The sequence below is a fragment of the Anomaloglossus baeobatrachus genome, chromosome 5 (assembly GCF_048569485.1).
Source record: "Anomaloglossus baeobatrachus isolate aAnoBae1 chromosome 5, aAnoBae1.hap1, whole genome shotgun sequence".
Taxonomy (NCBI): Eukaryota; Metazoa; Chordata; class Amphibia; order Anura; family Aromobatidae; genus Anomaloglossus; species Anomaloglossus baeobatrachus.
The window spans coordinates 578,502,385-578,522,531 of record NC_134357.1 but is presented as its reverse complement, the minus strand read 5'-3'; the positions used below and the strand labels follow the sequence as shown (position 1 = coordinate 578,522,531).

Genomic DNA, 20,147 nt, shown 5'->3' with positions numbered 1-20,147 from the left:
ACACCTTGGCGGATTCCAACGGAATCTGTCAATGTGCGTTATTTGAACTACCGAAAAAACGCTACATGTAGCGTTCCCCCCCCCTCCCGACGCTGCATCAAAATCTCAGCGTCGTCCAGCGGATGCAACGCAGACACTTGTGTTACAGTGCGTCGTCAATACAAGTCTATGGAGAATAGCGCAGTGCGTTAACGGACTGCGCTATTCTCCATAGTGGCGGATTGCACTGAACGCAAGTGTGAAAGCGCCCTTACCCCGCAGGATGGGGGCACATGTCAGGATGGTGGCTGCACCACGATGGGGGCACATACCAGCATTGGGCCACATCACAGCATCAGCATATTTTTACTTAACTTTACACTGTTCATGGCCTTCTTTCATTACAAGCCATGGACATCATTAAACATTAGACTCATCTATTAAAACTGTTCCTTCTGTTGTTTGTCATTTTAAAACCAATAAACAATTATAAGAATACTAAATTAAACCTAACCCATTCAGTCCATTCATTATCTTATTATTCAATCTGCTAACCTACATACACATTCTAGACTACCCGATACGTTAGAATCGGGCCACCTTCTAGTATGTTTTATACTTGTGTAATGAGAGCGGTGGAGATGGCAGGATTAGAGCTGATCATAGATGGGACTTCTGTGACTTTTACAATATTTGTTTCAGGGGGAAGATCTGACCCATATTAATACTACAGAGACATATGTGAGGGGTGATGAGCGGAGTAAAGAGGAGATTCCTACAGATAACCGCCCAGGTGAGTAGTGACCACTAAATGCAGAAAAGTCACAGATTCTTCTCAGTCCCCGGCTGTGGCTGCTTTATCAGGGTTGTAGTCCGGCCATATCAAATAGTCACCATTCTGCTGCTAGACCACCACATGCTCCTCCACCCAAAACTGTCCTCATTATTTTGGGCATTGGACGCCCTTCTGTTGGAGTGAGATCTGTATCAGTCAGATCTTACAGGCAGGATCCACCCTATCACCTGAAATTAGAAGATGTTGACCCTTAGCTGCCCAGATCTCTTATCTGTAAAGCCAAATGACAGCGTACGTAGAATGTGCAGACAACTTAGAAAATCATGGGAAGAAAAATCTAATCAGTATGGTGGACGCCTAAGAGAAAGCGGAGGGTAATGATGCTGGTGACCTCCTAGATTCTTAGTTTGGTGCCGTGTTCTCCAGGTGAATAAAGATTGATTGTTTTCAGCGGGAGAAACAGAATAATAATCTTGTAGTTGATGAAGAGACCTCAGTAGTCTGGAAAGCTTGCTTTGTAACATCATTTAATTTATCTTTGTTCTCCATTAATAAGTATCATAACTACAAGATTCTTATTGTTTCTCCCACTGAGAGCAATGACTCCATCTTCCTAGAATCTCGGCATCTTATTGATGGATCTTCCTTCTCTCCCTTCTGATGAATGTGCTGATAGGGGCGTTTTTATATAAAGTTGGGCACAGGGTAACTGTAACATATGAGGGAGGTTAGGATTATCCCACAGTGGGTACATGGAGGCCGGGCAGCCCACCCACAGGATTTCCAAAATGTAATGAGAAATATAAAGAAAGTTATAACACATAAAGATCTGATATTTTTTCGTTCAAGAGCCTGAAAGATATTTTCTCCATTTAGAATTGTACAAATCTCCATTATATAAGAACTTCCGAGAGGCAGAAAGTAAATGTCTAATATTTCTTCAGGAAACTCATCTGACAGAAAATATTGGCCCCCTACAATAGTTTGGATTGCCGAGAGCCCCCGAGCCACATACTGTAATTACTCCAGATGTGTCACCTCTAGTTACTAAATCACTGACGGTGAAGGCTGTCGGGGTGGAGGGCGGTCATTTTAGTAGATGTGTTATTGTCTATAGTCACAGTTTCTCTATAGTATTTAGTACAAAGCCGCTCTTATTTCATGGCTTTCCACTGCAGCCAATTTTCTGCTCCTATCCAGGCCCCATTTCTCCAATCTGACATCTGTCACGTTACATGATAACACCTTTGTAATGCTGAATCTGATCCCAGTGTTTCTGAGATTATTTTTCTGTGGCATATTAGCTGTAATATTAGATTGATTTCTTTTCCATTTATCTAAAAAAAGAGACCAGAGATACACAAACTGTACATTTTTGTGTGCTTTCTTGCAATGCCAAACATGTAGATAGTAAGGGGTACTTCACACAGAGCGAGATCGCTAACGAGATCGCTGCTGAGTCACGGTTTTTGTGACGCAGCAGTGACCTCATTAGCGATCTTGCTGTGTGTGACACTGAGCAGTGATCTGGCCCCTGCTGTGAGATCGCTGCTCGTTACACACACTGCTGGGTCAATTTTTGGTCTTTGCTCTTTCGCTGTCACACACAGCGATGTGTGTTAATCAGCGGGAGAGCAAAGATCTGAATGTGCAGGGAGCAGGAGCCGGCGTCTGACAGCCTGCAGTAAGCTATAACTAAGGTAAACATCGGGTAACCAAGGTGGATACCCGATATTTACCTTCGTTACCAGCGTCTGCAGCTCTCACGCTGCCAGTGTCGGCTCCCTGCTCCCTGCACATATAGCCACATTACACATCGGGTAAATAAGCAAAGGTTTGCTTATTAACCCGATGTGTACTGTGGCTACGAGTGCAGGGAGCCAGCGCTAAGCGGTGTGCGCTGGTAACCAAGGTAAATATCGGGTAACCATACCTGATGTTTACCGTGGTTACCAGTGTCCGCAGCTTCCAGATGCCGACTCCCTGCAAGCGCAGCGTCGCTTGCACGTCGCTGCTGGCTGGGGGCTGGTCACTGGTTGCTGGTGAAGTCTGCCTGCTTGACAGCTCACCAGCGACCATGTAGCGACGCAGCAGCGATCCTGACAAGGTCAGCTCGCTGGTGGGATCACTGCTGCGTCGCTAAAGTGTGACGGTACCCTTACAGTGTTGGACCATTGCAAGGCTGAGAAGCATTTGGCTTTGGGATTTTGCTGGATTTGATTATGAAGCCATATCTCTTTTATAATCAATAGTCTTTGAGCTCCAACCATTGAGGAAACCCTCCATTTCTCCACTGACAAAGTAGCAGTTTTGTTGAATTTTGGCCTAGAAAACACTTTTTGATGGCTTATTCCAATACACAGGAGGAAAAATGAACAAAGAGGGTTGAACATCATGGTCTACTGGTAGATGCAGCAGGTCCAATAGGCACAGGTAGTATAGATAGATGCAGCAGGTACAGCTGACAGAACAAATACTAGGATACAGAGACAAGCATAAGACTCAGCAAACAAAATGAGATCTGACAACTAGCCACGTGTCTCAAAGGACAGACCCCATTGCTCAGGCACCTCCCATAGGGGGGGGAGTGTGCCTTAAATATCTAGTGCCTCTCAGTCATAGGCTAGGATGCTCTTCCAGGTTAGGACATGCTGACCCTTAAAGAATACATGCTTGCACTCTCCAACGAGACCTGTGTGGTGTATGCAGGCCCTGGGAGATGGCAATAGGGACCCAGGACATATAAGCCAATGATGGAAAAGGGAGCAGGATAGTAAGGGGATGATGGTAACGGCGTTACAAGCGATTTTAATAACTTTTATCCTTAAATTTTTTATATGTTATTAAAAATAATGTTCTTGTATTCTTGGCAGACGACTGTACCAGGAGATTAGAGGCACAACTGACATATTCAATTTTTAAATCAGATGACCTTGATATCACACAAGATATAACTGAAGTGAATGCCACTATTCCGGATATACCATCATCCCTTCACAGGAAAGCTCTATCATCTGGTTCTTGTAAACAAGTCCTACCTTCTAATTCATCACAGACTATTAACAAAACTAAAAGTCACAAAAGAGGGATTAAAAATCGGAGTCTTCATACAGCTAAGAAAGCCTTTTCAACTTCAGAATTTCAAAAAATCCATAACAAAATTCCCACAGGGGAGAAGTCTTTTTTATGTTCTGAATGTGGGAAATACTTTAACCAAAGATCACTTCTTGTTAGACACCAGAGAACTCACGCAGGGGAGCAGCCATATTCATGTTCAGACTGTGAGAAATGTTTTACCCAAACAGCAGATCTTGTTAGACACCAGAGAACTCACACAGGGGAGAAGCCTTTTTTATGTACGGAATGTGGGAGATGTTTTGCAAACAAGTCATCTCTTGTTAGGCACCAGAGAACTCACACAGGGGAGAAGCCATATTAATGTTCAGAATGTGGAAAATGTTTCAACAATAGAACACATCTTGCTAGACACCACAGAACTCACACAGGGGAAAAGCCATATTCATGTTCAGAATGTGGGAAATGTTTCAACAGTAGATCACATCTTGTTAGACACCAGAGAACTCACACAGGGGAGCAGCCATATTCATGTTCAGAATGTGGGAAAGGTTTTACCCAAAGATCAGTTCTTGTTAGTCACCAGAGAACTCACACAGGGGAGAAGCCTTTTTCATGTTCACAATGTGGGAAATGCTTTACCCGAGGATCAGATCTTGTTAGACACCAGAGAACACACAAAGGAGAGCAGCCATATTCATGTTCAGAATGTGAGAAATGTTTTACCCAAACAGCAGATCTTGTTAGACACAAGAGAACTCACACAGGGGAGAAGCCTTTTTTATGTATGGAATGTGGGAGATGTTTTGCAAAAAAATCATCTCTTGTTAGGCACCAGACGACTCACACAGGGGAGAAGCCATATTCATGTTCAGAATGTGGAAAATGTTTCAACAATAGAACACATCTTGTTACACACCACAGAACTCACATAAGGGAGAAGCCATATTCATGTTTAGAATGTGGAAAATGTTTCAACAATAGAACACATCTTGTTAGACACCACAGAACTCACACAGGGGAGAAGCCATATTCGTGTTCAGAATGTGGGAAATGTTTCAACAGTAGATCACATCTTGTTAGACACCAGAGAACACACAAAGGGGTGTAGCCTTTTTCATGTTCACAATGTGGTAAATGTTTTGGAAATATATTAAGTCTTGCTAAACACCAAAGAATTCACACAAGAAAGAATTCACCCTTGCCAAATTCAGAATCAGGGAAATATTTTTATAATGTAAACTTTATTGATTTTCAAAAAGTATACCAAGACATAACATAGTCAACAAGGAATACCCTTAAGTAATCAAATAACATGCCGTGAACTAATTAATAGCAAACAACAACACAAGAACAAAGTATATGGCCAAAATATAGAAATTTTTATTAACGCATATTAAATCATTAAAAATTAATAAAGCATACAATTGTGGTATAACAGTTATAAGGATCAGACAGACCAAAATGACTACAATAATAATGTACCATAAATAATAATAATAATTAATAATAATTCAAAATTAAATATTGATAAATAATAACTATCTCAAAGTGTCAAGTGACAAAAAAAATGTCTTATATTCTAGGTTCTTCAAAGTAGCCACCTTTTGCTTTGATTACTGCTTTGCACACTCTTGGCATTCTCTTGATGAGCTTCAAGAGGTAGTCCCTGGAAATGGTTTTCACTTCACAGGTGTGCCCTGTCAGACTTAATAAGTGGGATTTCTTGCCTTATAAATGGGGTTGGGACCAAGTCGTGTTGTGCAGAAGTCTGGTGGATACACAGATGATAGTCATACTAAATAGACTGTTAGAATTTGTATTATATCAAGAAAAAAGCAGCTAAGTAAATAAAAACAAGTGACTATCATTACTTTAAGAAATGAAGCTCAGTCAGCCCGAAAAATTGGGAAAACTTTGAAAGTGTCCCCAAGTACAGTGGCAAAAACCATCAAACGCTACAAAGAAACTGGCTCACATGAGGACCGCCCCAGGAAAGGAAGACCAAGAGTCACCTCTTCTGCGTAGGATAAGTTTATCCGAGTCACCAGCCTCAGAAATCGCAGATTAACAGCAGCTCAGATTAGAGACCAGGTCAATGCCACACAGCGTTCTAGCAGCAGACACAGCTCTAGAACAACTGTTAAGAGCAGACTTCTTGCAGCAGGCCTTCATGGGAAAATAGCTGCTAGGAAACCACTGCTAAGGACAGGCAACAAGCAGAAGAGAGTTGTTTGGGCTAAAGAACACAAGGAATGGACATTAGAACAGTGGAAATCTGTGCTTTGGTCTGATGAGTCCAAATTTGAGATCTTTGGATCCAACCACCGTGTCTTTGTGCGACGTAGAAAAGGTGAACGGATGGACTCTACATGGCTGGATCCCACTGTGAAGCATGGAGGAGGAGGTGTGATGGTGTGGGGGTGCTTTGCTGGTGACACTGTTGGGGATTTATTCAAAATTGAAGGCATACTGAACCAACATGGCTACCACAGCATCTTGCAGTGGCATGCTATTCCATCCAGTTTGTGTTTAGTTAGACCATCATTTATTTTTCAACAGGACAATGACCCCAACACGCCTCCAGGCTGTGTAATGGCTATTCGACTAAGAAGGAGAATGATGGGGTGCTACGCCAGATGACCTGGCCTCCACCCAATCGAAATGGTCTGGGGTGAGCTGGACCGCAGAGTGAAGGCAAAAGGGCCAACAAGTGCTAAGCATCTCTGGGAACTCCTTCAAGACTATTGGAAGACCATTTCCGGTGACTACCTCATCAAGAGAATGCCAAGAGTGTGCAAAGCAGTAATCAAAGTAAGAGGTGGCTACTTTGAAGAACCTAGAATATAAGACATACTTTCAGTTGTTTCACACCTTTTTGTTAAGTATTTCATTACACATGAGATAATTCATAATTTTGATGCCTTCAATGTGAATCTACAATTTTCAGAGTCATGAAAACAAAGAAAACTCTTTGAATGAAGTGTGTCCAAACTTTTGGTCTGTACTTTATGTGCAAAAAAAAAAAAATCGCAAAGTATAGATATTGCACTGACTCAAAAGATCAAAAATAAAAAGTACAAAGTGCTATATCTCACATGTGAATTAAATAAAATATAGACTGACTATTATAACACAAAGAGAGAGAGGAGCCAGCACGATCTGAAAATGGCATGCATCATATAAAAAGTGCAAATTCACAGATTTATTCCAACTGTACTGTAATATAAATGAGATTTATAGTTTTGTAGTTATGCTACAAATGTCTGGTGGCTGGTCACCACCATGCTATGCACGCCTGATCTTGGTTTGCAATATATTCCTCCTGTTGGTAGCTGTACACATTCAGTTGCCTCACCCTTTCCACAGGCATTGCTAATTAAGCACCATACTTGGATCTGGTCCGCCTTTGTCAATGGTTGCTGTTTGGCACTAGGAGGGTCAGTTCTGATATAGTCCTGGTATGTGTGGGGCTTGCTCCACATGCTGGGACCTGGGCTGGTCTCTATCCACAATTGCCTTTTTTGCAACATGGAAGCGGCTATATACAGGTTACAGGTATGTGTGCTCCATTATGGTTCTGCTTTTAACTTTATCTAGGAGGCCGCATGGCACATGAAATACGTAATATAGGTTAGGACCCCCCTATTGAGATTTGCCGTGACGTTGGCAGGGGTGGCTCAAAGAATTGATCAATTATTTATTAAAAATCTCATTTTTTTTTTATTATAGTACAGTTGGAATAAATCTGTGAATTTTCACTTTTTATATGATGCATGCCAATTTCAGATCGTGCTGGCTCCTTTTTCTCTATTATAACACAAGCCCAGAAATATATATACAAAGTGCAAAGTGCTATTTGCACTAATCCATAATCCATCCATGCACATATATTCTGACTGCAAGAGGGGATTAGTGCTAATAGCACTTTGCATATATATATTTCTGGGCTTGTCTTATAATAGTCAGTCTATATCTTAGTTAATTCACACAGGATATATAGCACTTTGCACTTTTTATTTTTCCCTTTCGCCCATGACAGCACCACCTGAGAGGTTCCGCCCACATCAGGGCAGGAAACCCACTGATAAAAAGGCGGTACCTCTCCTCCACATCAGTTTGGTTTCCTGTTCTGATGGGATAACCCACGGAATCTCCCAGGTCTGACCCGGTGTGGAAGTTTGGTTTCTTACCAAAAGCCGGCATTCGGGCCTGGCTGCACCTCACCAGGGCTTCGGCTGTCTGCGGTGGTGGGGCGCGGGAGCTCGGCTCTGCGTCGCCCCAGGCTATGTGATCCTCACACGGAGCCCGCGAGACTGGCGCCCTGCTGACAGAACGCGGGGGTGAAGAGGAAGTGATGCGGCACCCGGACGTTCATCACCTGCGCATGCGCAAGGTGTTCCAAGATGGCGGCGCCCAGCAAACGGATTTCGGGTGGGAAATTTGAACCAGGGAGGTATGAGGAGTCGCCTTCGCTGCATTCTGGTGAGTATGACTTCTCCCCTATTCATGATGGAAGACAACTCTCCACCAGAGCATGATGTGCTGGAACAGCATACAGATTCCCAGGGCAGCGAGGGGAGCGTTCCTCCGGCAAGGCTATTCCCTCCAGTCCGTCAAGTCGACATTTCGGGGGGGGGGGGGGGGGGTCTGAGAAATCCAAATCTGGAAGTCATAAACTGCCTCCGAAACTGGTACCAGATCCGCCATCTTTGGGGGTGAGTGTCTGCTGCAGCATTTCATTATTTAAAAGTCTCCCCCTATGTTCCCTTCTTTCAGGAGGTACCTCTAAGAGGAATCATAGGAATTGTGGGGTTTACAAGGACAGTCTATCCTCAGATTACCAAGGGGGCCTTGTCCCACCTTTATCAAAGAGTTCTTCTGTTTTATTTAGATCATAATGTTGAAATTACATATAAAATTAAACATGACCAAATCCTGACATGTTTCGGACCCTAGAACAGGGTCCTTATTTTTAGGTAACATGGACAAAAATGTGTGCTGAATTTATAAGAGGAAACCTGAACATGTCTCAGGGAATCCGTGTCCAAGTGAAATCATCTGTTGTAGACTGATTTGTTCATTTAAGACAAGACAGAAAAAAAAGAGGCTGCTGGGTGTTGTGGTGCACCTGTAACCCTGGCTGTATGCTGGGTGTTGTGGTGCACCTGTAACCCTGGCTGTATGCTGGGTGTTGTGGTGCACCTGTAACCCTGGCTGTATGCTGGGTGTTGTGGTGCACCTGTAACCCTGGCTGTATGCTGGGTGTTGTGGTGCACCTGTAACCCTGGCTGTATGCTGGGTGTTGTGGTGCACCTGTAACCCTGGCTATATTGGGAGGCCTGGACTGTTGTATCACTTGTGATTCTCGGTTCTGGTCCAGACTGGGCTGTGTGGATCAGGTGGTTACTGTCCTCTGCTGACTGAGGAAGGGGGGTGCCTGGCCAAAAAAATCCCAAAGCAAATCAAAGCACTGTTAAAAAAAAAAAAAAAATACACAATGTTACCACGAAGAGCTTAGTATACAATTTTGACACTCTAGATGTGATCAAAAATACATAGTTTATAATTATATCATTCCAGATGTTGTCAAGTGTAAATAACCGAATCCCTCAGCACCAGAAAGACTGCTTCTATTGTTCTCTGTTGTCAGTCATTATAAACAACTGTTATTGGTATAGAAAGGCAGCAACTATTATCCCTTGTTGTCAATCTTTACAAGTCATAGAATAACGTATAATGTGGGAGAACTAGTGCGTTTATTCTCTGTTGTCAGCTATTGCTAACCAAGAAAAGGCTGTTATAATATCGGGGAACCACATCCACTATTCTCTATTGTCGACCTTAACAGGCTAGGAAAGAAGCTATTGTAATATGGAAACTAACGTCTATTGTTCTCTATTGTCAGCCATACAAGCTGCAAAAAAAAACCAACAAAAAAACAAAAAAAAACCAACCCCGGGGTAATATTAGTAGAAGGAAACTGCATCTATTACTCTTCTCTGGTTTTGGCTTACGTACGGAAGCACCAAGCCTCAAGGCTGAGTTGAGAGAGGTTATCCGTGCTGAAGTCAGGGAAACACATAAACAATCCACTAGGAAAGATGGGGGAAGTTCAGATAAATCAGGCGGCTCTGAACGGGGTTACAGAAAAGTGTGACCTGCCTCTTCCTCATCCTTGGACTCCTCATCTTCCTCAGACGTGTACGGCAGACTATGCTTCCTATCCTCTGAGGTGACACCCCTAGTGAAAGCTGTCCGCTCCACTATGGGGATGGTGGATGATAAAGATCCTGAATCCACACAAGACCTTATGTTTGGAGGCCTGGAATGCAGGTCCGTGGTACCTGGGAGGCTGCAGCAGGAGCTCTTCGCCCGGCGGTGGCAGGTACATGTGTAACAAGGTCCCTAATGGTCTGGGTCCAACAATTAGAAGACCAGATTAAAGGTAACGTGTCTAGTAAGGACATTATTTCCTCAATTCCATGTATACAGGGGGTGGCAGACGTCTAGCGGATGCTTCCATGGACTTGCTCAAATTATCTGTAAAGGTAGCAGCTCTTTCCAATTCAGCCAGAAGGGCCCTCTAGTTGAAATGCTGGAAGGGAGACGTACAGTCCAGGAACACACTATGCAGGATACCTTGTGAAGGAGACTTTTTGTTTGGATCACAGCTGGATGACCTTCTGTCCAAAGCGACAAACAAGAAACAAGGATTTCCGGCTGTACAAACTTCATTCCCTCGTAGCTGTCCGTTTCGGAGGAAGCAAATTTCCATAAGGAGCCTCCCAGAGACCAGGACTCCTGGAAGGATAGAAGGAAGAGGTCCTCAGGATTATGCTTGGTCCCTCATCCTCTACCAAGCGACAAGGCCCTCAATGACGCCACCATCCCAGTGGGGGGGGGGGGGCTCTCCCTCTTTCTTCCTGCATGGGAAAAGATTTCCTCCAGCCCGTGGATTCTACTGATCATTGCAAATGGGCTGTCATTACAACTGGAGTCGCCCCCTCGGGGGTATTTTATAGTAACATTTATATGACTGGGAGAGAAAAGAATAGTGATCTCCATCCTAGAGCGCTTAGGCTGGATCATAAATCAGGAAAAATCTAGAATACAACCTTAACAGCGTCGGTCTTTTGGGGCTGATCCTGGATTCAGTCGCTCAGAAGTCTTTTCTCCCGGAGGAGCAGATACTCAGGTCACAATCCCTGGTCACCTTGGCGATTGAAAAACCAGTCATGACCCTCAGACAGGCTATGTCTCTTGTGGGGTCCCTCACATCCTGCATCCCCGTGGTTCCTTGAGCTCAGATAGATATGAGATCCCTTCAGATGGAAGTCCTGGCCTGACAGCAACAGTCAGGAGGCTTCTTGGATATGAGAATCCGCTTGGATCCAAAGGTGTTGCTTTCCCTGTCCTGGTGGCAGGACTTAACTCATCTGTCCGCAGGGGTGTCATGGTGTCCCACCATCATGGATATCATCACAACAGATGCAGGTCAGTTAGAGGGAGCTTACCTGAGAACTCACCTGTTACAAGGACTATGGGACGATCATGTGAGGACTCAGTCCTCAAACTTCAGAGAACTAACTTCAATAAAATCGGCCAGGGATCATCCCATGACAATAGATGCAATGCCGATCCCCTGGTCACAGGGTCTTCTATTTGCCTTTCCACCCCTGGTTCTTCTTCCGGCAGTGCTCAAGAAGCTTCGGGAAGACAAAGCCCTCATTATCCTCATAGCTCACTTCTGGCCAAAAAGAGCCTGGTTCTTTTGGCTCCAAAGACTGGCAATATCAGACCCTTGGATACTGCTGGACAAGACAGACCTTCTAGTCCAGGGACCAATGTGCCAACCCAAGGATCCTACCCTCCACTTGACCGCGTGGCATTTGAAAGGCGGCTGCTCCTAGCACAGGGATTCTCTGAGAATTTAGTAAAACTCTCCTTAAAAGTAGGAAGCCTGTTGCCACTTGTATTTAGGGAAGGGTCTGGTGGAAAAATCCAGCAAGTTTCCGGGACACAGATCGGGGTCCTCCTCTCTTCCCGGCCATCCTGGAATTCCTTCAGTAAGGGTTGGAGTTGTACTTATCCACTAGCACCTTTAAAGGTACAAGTTTTGGCCCTAGGAGCCCTCTATAAACATAAGCTCACAGAGAATAGATGTATTAGCAGGTTCATTAAATCCTGTCCTAGAACAACTCCTGTCCCTTCTCCTTGCATGCCTCCCTAGGATTAAATCTTGTCCTTGATGCCCTTATAGACACCCCGTTGAGCCCCTTTCGGATGTTCCCTTCAAGACCCTGAAGGTGGTACTACTCATCACTTGACGTCTGCTAGACGGGTGGGTGACCTACAGGCACTCTCTATTGTCCATCCATATGCCCAAATTTTGGTCGATAAGGTGGTATTCCATACAGATCCCTCATACCTGCCTAAAGTGGTCAAGCCCTTCACAGGTCCCAGGAATTCATACTGCCTTCCATTGTGATCCTCCTTCCAATGACAAAGTGGCCAGGCTCCATAGATTGGATGTGAGACGGGCCCTTATAACTTCACTAGATAGGACTAGGGAATGGTAGAAATCTCAGGCCCTGTTTGTTGCGTTCCAGGGAACGTCCCGGGGCTGTAAAGTATCTACAAGCACCTTGGCTAGGTGAGCCCGGGATGCTATCTCGCTGGCCTACTCATCTAAGGGAGTGCCAGTTCCCCTGCTGATTAGGGCCATTCCACTAGGTCACTTACTACTTGGGCTGAGAGGGCAGAGGTCTCTATTGATCAGATATGCAGGGCCGCCACTTGGTCCTCTTTCTCTACCTTTTTCCGTCACTATAGACTTGACTTATCCTCCACGGCCGACCCTTCTTGGTAGATGGGTATTAAAGGCGGTGGTCCCTCCCTAAGGTGATTAGTCTCTAGAATCTCTCAGGTGGTGCTGTCATGGGCGAAAGGGAAAAATCTTAATTACTTACCGGTAATGAGATTTTCAGAAGCCCATGACAGCACCCTTAGATCCCCCCCCCCCCCCATTCACTGGTTATGGGCACCCTTCGGGGAGTGTTAGAGTTAATGGTCTATTCCTTTGGTGGTGGTGTGATTAACATTTTTGTTTGTGTTTTGTTGGTTCTCTCTGACTCTGTAAACCTACTGATGTGGAGGAGAGGTACCACCTTTTTATCAGTGAGTTTCCTGTCCTGAAGGGCGGAACCTATCTCTCAGGTGGTGCTGTGATGGGCTTCTGAAAATCCCATTACCGGTAAGTAATTAAGATTCTCCCCATCATGCTACACACATAAGAAAATAAATGATTATACTCGCCATTCCTCCGCTCTCCCTGTGCACGGTGTTCTCTTCTGGTGCCAGCAAGTGATTTCAGCATGTAAATGGTGCAGTGCATGACATTACTGCCATGTGCCCCCAGTTACACACAGACTTAAGCTGCCAGAATATTCACTGCTCCCCACAGCCAGGATTATGGGCTTGGGGAGCAGTGAATATTCATTCTTTAATAGACACACATGATCGCCCAGCCACAGCACTAAGCCGGCGGCTGGGTGATCATGTGTACCCGATATGAAAGAGAATGAATATTCACTGCACCCCACGCAAATCATTCTGCCCACCTCTTGGTTGGTGCTGGCATCATTGCCTAGAGGTGGGCAGGACTATGGCGTGGGGAGCAGTGAATATTCATTTTCTTTTTTAGCTGGCACACTGTTAGCCGTTTTGAGAGCCTTTAGGAATATTTTTGAATAGTTTTGATACTGGATTATATTTAGATTAGTGAATTATCTCAGATTGCCCACTACTTTGTTTACTAAAAAGCGCAGCCCCAGATTGGAGATAGGAACTTATACGTATATCACATTGTATATAATTGCATTTCAAATCTTGTTGTTTTGTTAATAAATGCTTGTAAATATATATTCTTCATGCCTAGCTTTCTCTATTGTCTAGATGTGATGATTTTTCCTCAGAACCTCTGGAGTTGGCGCAGAGCTATAGACATTTCGCAAAAAAATAGTGAGGGGAGAATTGAATCACACTGCATCCTAGATATGTGGAAGTTGTTAAGACGCTCTGGATTCATGAATAGGAATGCACCACTTCATGAATCACGAGTGGCCCCCGCATAAATGTTATGTTATAAAAATGATCTTTTTACAAAGGATAATTATTGTAATAAAAAAACTAAAGGATTTTATATGTCTGATATCCAAGGGGTTATTTTTTAATGAGGCTACACACAAATAGAGATGAGCGGTCCCGTTGACGTTTGGATTCGGCTTTTTCAGCCGGACTTAGATAAAATTCAGTTCGGGAACCGGACTTGTCCTGAATCCCATTGGAAGTCACTGATTGGGCAGCTCGGGTCTCCGCTCACATGCATGCAGCCATAAACAGAGCATTTCCGGGGGAGGGGATGTGTTTTTTTTTGTACACAATACATTCTACAATGATGGTTTTACCCCCCATGAAATCTATTCAAACACTGCAAGCGGCTCGCACTGGGCTGAGCACTGAGTGTACCCGAGCACAGTGATACTAGATCAAGTGGTTAGGATACATAAAGCACCGAACTCCGAACTCGAACCCTGATTTTTTTATTTATAAAGTCTGTATTTGGTACAAACACTGAACTCTACTATTTAGGTTCCCTTGTCTCTGCCCACAAACCTTTATTACAGTTTAGATTATGGGTGTAGAAGAGACTAGAACTGAAAGAGGCCTATCTACTAATGAAGAGCAAGTAACATTTATGATACCTATGCTGGGGTTTTGGGAATCTAATGGCTTCTGTCGCTATGTTTACCACATAATTAAAAATGAGAATAACATAAAGACTGTGTCACAATAGGTCCGGAGAAGTACCAAGTGAATGGTGAAAGGGAAACCTTGTGTGTAGCAAGATGGTGACCTCTGACCAAACCTACCGCTGGGCCCTGGGTCCCCTCACAGCCTTAGATAGCTTTCACGTCTATGTGCCGAGCCGGATACCTGACCCTAGGCTGACCATGATCTGGGCCCTAGGTAGGGAGCGGATGGGATGAGCTCTTCATCAACGCCACTAGGCACTAAAGGACACATAGGGAGTTGAATAAAGAGCAGCAACAATCCTACTGATGCGTGCAAGCCACCTGCTTGCATTCAAAGCTTGTGAAGGAACGGAATATCTCCAGCCCAAGTTCAGGGAAAATGAGACTATTTAAACCCAAGGGGAATTACAGATGATTAACAGCTGAAGTGAAGAGGAGCTCCCCTGGGTCCTAAATGGAAAAGGATGAAAACCCAGCAGAGTAGCTACCTAGTACACTGAATACTGACAGCAGCAAAATTAGAAATTCAGAGACCATCTTGCACAGCCAGACACCACAGGACTGTCTGTCACCCGTGACAGAGAGGGACTCTGATTCCATTGATGTGTCATTTACTGGGCTGCTTGCTGTAGTTTTGATAAAATCACAGTATTATCATTAGGGGATTATCACTAGAGAACTAGTAAACCAGCAGCCATGTATCCTCCATCTTTATATGCTCCGTATAACCCCCTACTCCACCCCTGATTGGCAGCTTAGTGTTTATGCTCCTTGTACAGAACTGCCAATCAGTGGTGTGGGTGGGGTATACACAGCGGTATTTAGAGAACTGCTAGATCTTAAGCAGATAAAACTGATTATCAAAACTTCCAGCAAGCAGCCAAGTAAGTGACACATCGCTGGAATCAGGGTTTCTACTTATACAGGTCGATTGGACACACGTTACAGGTAGCTTTCTTCCTCTAAAGCTATAAACCACATTCCAAAGTCATACGCTATTAACTTATATATTTAATCTGAAAAGTAAACAGTGTTTATAAAAATATACAACAGATATTACTAAGGAGAACAAAACAATACAGTATTTACAATTGCATTAAGTAAAAGGGAATAACAAAAGGGAAATGACTCAACCTGGGTCACAGAAATGGCTTCAGATTTCTGGAGGGAAGGATTCCAATGGAACGTGGAGCAATCCTACACAGCAATATTCCTTTCATTGTATGAGGATCATAATTGGCATCAGTTTTTTATTAACACAAGTTACACCCACATACTTCCCTTCTGGTGACTCATAACAGGGCTGGAATTCAGATAACTATAGGATGTGTCTAAGTCTTAGAAAATGATGAGATTTCTAACTTTTACGATATCTTCACCCCTGGAGGTCACATGCAGGACATATTACCATCATCTTTCCTATCATGATTTTATCTATTCATAGATAGATGAAAATATCTATGCAATGTCTCCTATCTGTCCAATATCCATTTGGCAGGACCCCTGCTGTCACCCAATGATGTGGAACGATGCTTTGCATTCTCTGCTTTATCACAAATTCAAAAATATGACTTTCCTATCTATTATATTGATGCAGTTCATAAAACCTCAATTCATATTTTCTATAAGGGGGAAAAAAAGGATTTAAATTTACTTGCAATTTTTCTGTTCAACTGCTGCTCTTATCTCTACCAGTCATAAATCTGTCCTTTTCTGCATTCAAGTTGAGATTTGCCTCACATCTACTAGAGGATTCTCTTTAGTTACCTTTTTCCAAAGGAGGGGGTCAGCTTCATAGGGGTCTTGATGAGTCATGTATTTTTATCATTTCTATATGACACAGCACTACATACTGATGTTTTTCCAAAATCAAGCTTTTATCCCCTTGAAAGTCAAGGTTATTTTTTTGGACACTTTACTCAACTTGGTGCTTGAAGAGTTCAATAAAAACAGACATTTTACACTCCCATCTACACAAAATAACCTAAATAAAAAAAGAAAAGGTTGCCCTAAAATCATTATGCAATGATTCAAATATAGTAACTAGTAACCAACAAGGGGAATGGACTAGACATCCAAAACAGAGATGACTGTATAAGGCTATGTGCGCATGTTGTATCTTTGTCGTGACTCCCAAAGATGCACTTTTTTGGCCCCAAAAAATGCACCATCTGAAGCTCACAGCTAGCGCCATAGAACATGACTGCAAAATGGAGAGGAAGGATCCAGCACAAATTCCTTGTTGATAAAAAGTTTTTCTTATTCTTTATTGAAGTTTTAAAAGCAAAAACAAAAGGAGACCGAAGATGGGAAACATACATTAAAGCATGGGTGCTCTTGAACTTTTATTTTAAAACTTCAATAAAGAATAAGAAAAACTTTTTATCAACAAGGAATTTGTGCTGGATCCTTCCTCTCCATTTTGCTGTTGCTTATCCCATGCTGGCGTGGACCTACCAGCAGCCCCTTGCACCCTAAGGATTTGAGCAGTTTGGCTAGCAGGTGAGCTGAATCTTTTTCTCCCTTCCACACATAGAACATGACTGCCCGCTGTGAGCTCCATGCATGAGTGAAGTGAGCCGCGTGGTCAGTGGTGACGTCACTCAGGTTACCGCAGCCACAGTTGGAGTCTTCCGCCTGTGACAGCAAATCACCCAAGTGACTGAAGTGAGCCGCACAGTCATGTTCTATGGCGCTTGCTGTGAGCTTCAGATGTAGCAGTGGTGGAAGCATTGTGGGACCATGTGTGGATTACATCGGACCTGGGTGTTTTTGGGGATTAATAAAGAGGGTCGTTTTTTGTCTTTTATTTCAAATAAAGGATTTTTTCAGTGTTTGTGTTTATTTACTTTCACTTACAGACTAGTGATGGGGTCAGTGTCTCATAGATGCCTGTTATCACTATTCGAGGACTTAGTGGCTGCTGTGGACTGCCATTAACTCCCTCCTTACCCCACTTGCCACCGTACCAGGGCAATCGGGAAGAGCTTGGGAAAGAGCAAGGGTTGTCACATCTAATGGATGCGACAATCTTGGGCTGTTGTTGCCTGATATTGTTAGGCTGGTGGGTGCCCAATAACCATTGGTATCCATAGTTTGAGAATAGCAGCCCCCAGATGTAATGCTTTATCTGTGCTGGTATCGTAATATGGGGGATCCTACGCCAATTTTTTAATTTATTTTACTATACGATATAGATCTGCCCACTGGTGTCTGTGATTGGAAGCCTCAGACACGCTGTCACTCAGCGTGGGGGCTCGTCTGACTGCAACCAATCACAGACACCATTGGCTGGAGAAGTAGTGAATATGTATGAGATTAATTAGTGGCCCAGGAGGAAGAATGAGAGGCCACGGGAGCAGTGTGACAGCCGCGCCGGTGATCAGTGAATATGAAGCGCTTGCTCTTATCTTCTTTACGCTTGCTCCAACCCCCTCCGGCCAGATACCAGGGATCAATCCCCTGCCAACCCCAAGTCAGCGGGGAATTGATCTGCCAGTCCTAAGAAAGACAGGGACAAAATGTAAAAAGAATTGACATGCTGCATCATTATGGTCACCACAAACATTCAGCCAAAAAAACCTGCAACGTGTGGGGAAGAAAATGCGGAAAAAACGCAGCGTGCGCACAAGACCTAAGGAAGCTCAGAATATTCCCCTCAACCCCATACACTGAGGGATTACAACTATGGAGCCTTATCTACATTTAAAACAAAATACGCTCTCCTCATAAGAAAAGAGAAAGGAATCTTAGAGAGAAGCAGCCTCCGTCCACCACATTGTATAACGACCTAGAAGACATCAGCTGCATTGATTGCAATCTACGGTAAGTGGTATTATTTCCAAAATGTCACATTCTCATTTTATATACAAAGAGGCATCAATAGCGCTATACACCCCGCCTTGTCTGACTTACATATAACCGAATAGTGGATATTTTATGGCTCACAATCGGCATTAAATTAATTCTACAGTCTCCTGTCTGCGTACAGCGTCCATTACCTCACACGGCTCCGCTCCATACACCTCGTACACACACGGCTCCGCTCCGTACACCTCGTACACACACGGCTCCGCTCCGTACACATCACACACACGGCTCCGCTCCACACACCTCGTACACACGCGGCTCCGCTCCGTACACCTCGTACACACGCGGCTCCGCTCCGTACACCTCGTACACACGCGGCTCCGCTCCGTACACCTCGTACACACGCGGCTCCGCTCCGTACACCTCGTACACACGCGGCTCCGCTCTGTACACCTCGTACACACGCGGCTCCGCTCCGTACACCTCGTACACACGCGGCTCCGCTCCGTACACCTCGTACACACGCGGCTCCGCTCCGTACACCTCGTACACACGCGGCTCCGCTCCGTACGCCTCGTACACATACGGCTCCACTTTGTACACACGCGGCTCCGCTCCGCACACCTCGTACACACACAGCTCCGCTCCACACACGGCTCTGCTCCGCACACCTCGTACACATGTGGCTCCGCTCCGTACACACACGGCTCCGCTCCGTACACCTCGTACACACGCGGCTCTGCTCCGTACACATGTGGCTCCGCTCCGTACACACACGGCTCCGCTCCGTACACCTCGTACACACACGGCTCCGCTCCGCACACCTCGTACACACGCGGCTCTGCTCCGTACACCTCGTACACACACGGCTCCGCTCCGCACACCTCGTACACACACGGCTCCGCTCCGTACACCTCGTACACACACGGCTCCGCTCCGTACACCTCCACACACACGGCTCCGCTCCGTACACCTCGTACACACACGGCTCCGCTCCGTACACCTCGTACACACACGGCTCTGCTACATCCATACTGTAAACCCCTCCTGACCCCACACATAAACTGGGACATACTAAAAAGAATGATGAAAAGGAATAAATAAAAAGAATGAAGATAATAACTTATTAGGTGTATATTATGTAGATGTATAAAAGGTTTCGTGGGCAAGTTAGACATGGAATGAACATGAAATATCTGTAGATAATAGGAGAATGAATGCATATGGCATATAACCAGGTGTATATTATGTTACCTGAGCATTATAGGTGTGGAATGATCATGAAATATCTGTAGATAATAGGAGAATGAACGCATATGGCATATAACCAGGTGTATATTACGTTACCTGAGCATTATAGGTGTGGAATGAACATGAAATATCTGTAGATAATAGGAGAATGAATGCATATGGCATATAACCAGGTGTATATTATGTTACCTGAGCATTATAGGTGTGGAATGATCATGAAATATCTGTAGATAATAGGAGAATGAATGCATATGGCATATAACCAGGGGTATATTACGTTACCTGAACATTATAGGTGTGGAATGATCATGAAATATCTGTAGATAATAGGAGAATGAATGCATATGGCATATAACCACGTGTATATTATGTTACCTGAGCATTATAGGTGTGGAATGAACATGAAATATCTGTAGATA

The 20,147-nt window shown here is 44.2% G+C and overlaps 1 protein-coding gene across 1 annotated transcript in view; it reads left to right on the top strand.

Moving 5' to 3' along the window:
- Nucleotides 1–20,147, top strand: part of LOC142313113 (uncharacterized) — a 297,964-nt gene that overhangs the window by 149,655 nt on the left and 128,162 nt on the right. The window contains 2 exon segments of the mRNA XM_075352098.1: nucleotides 3,954–4,957; nucleotides 11,549–11,804. Of these exon segments, the coding sequence (XP_075208213.1) occupies nucleotides 3,954–4,957; nucleotides 11,549–11,804 (1,260 nt within the window).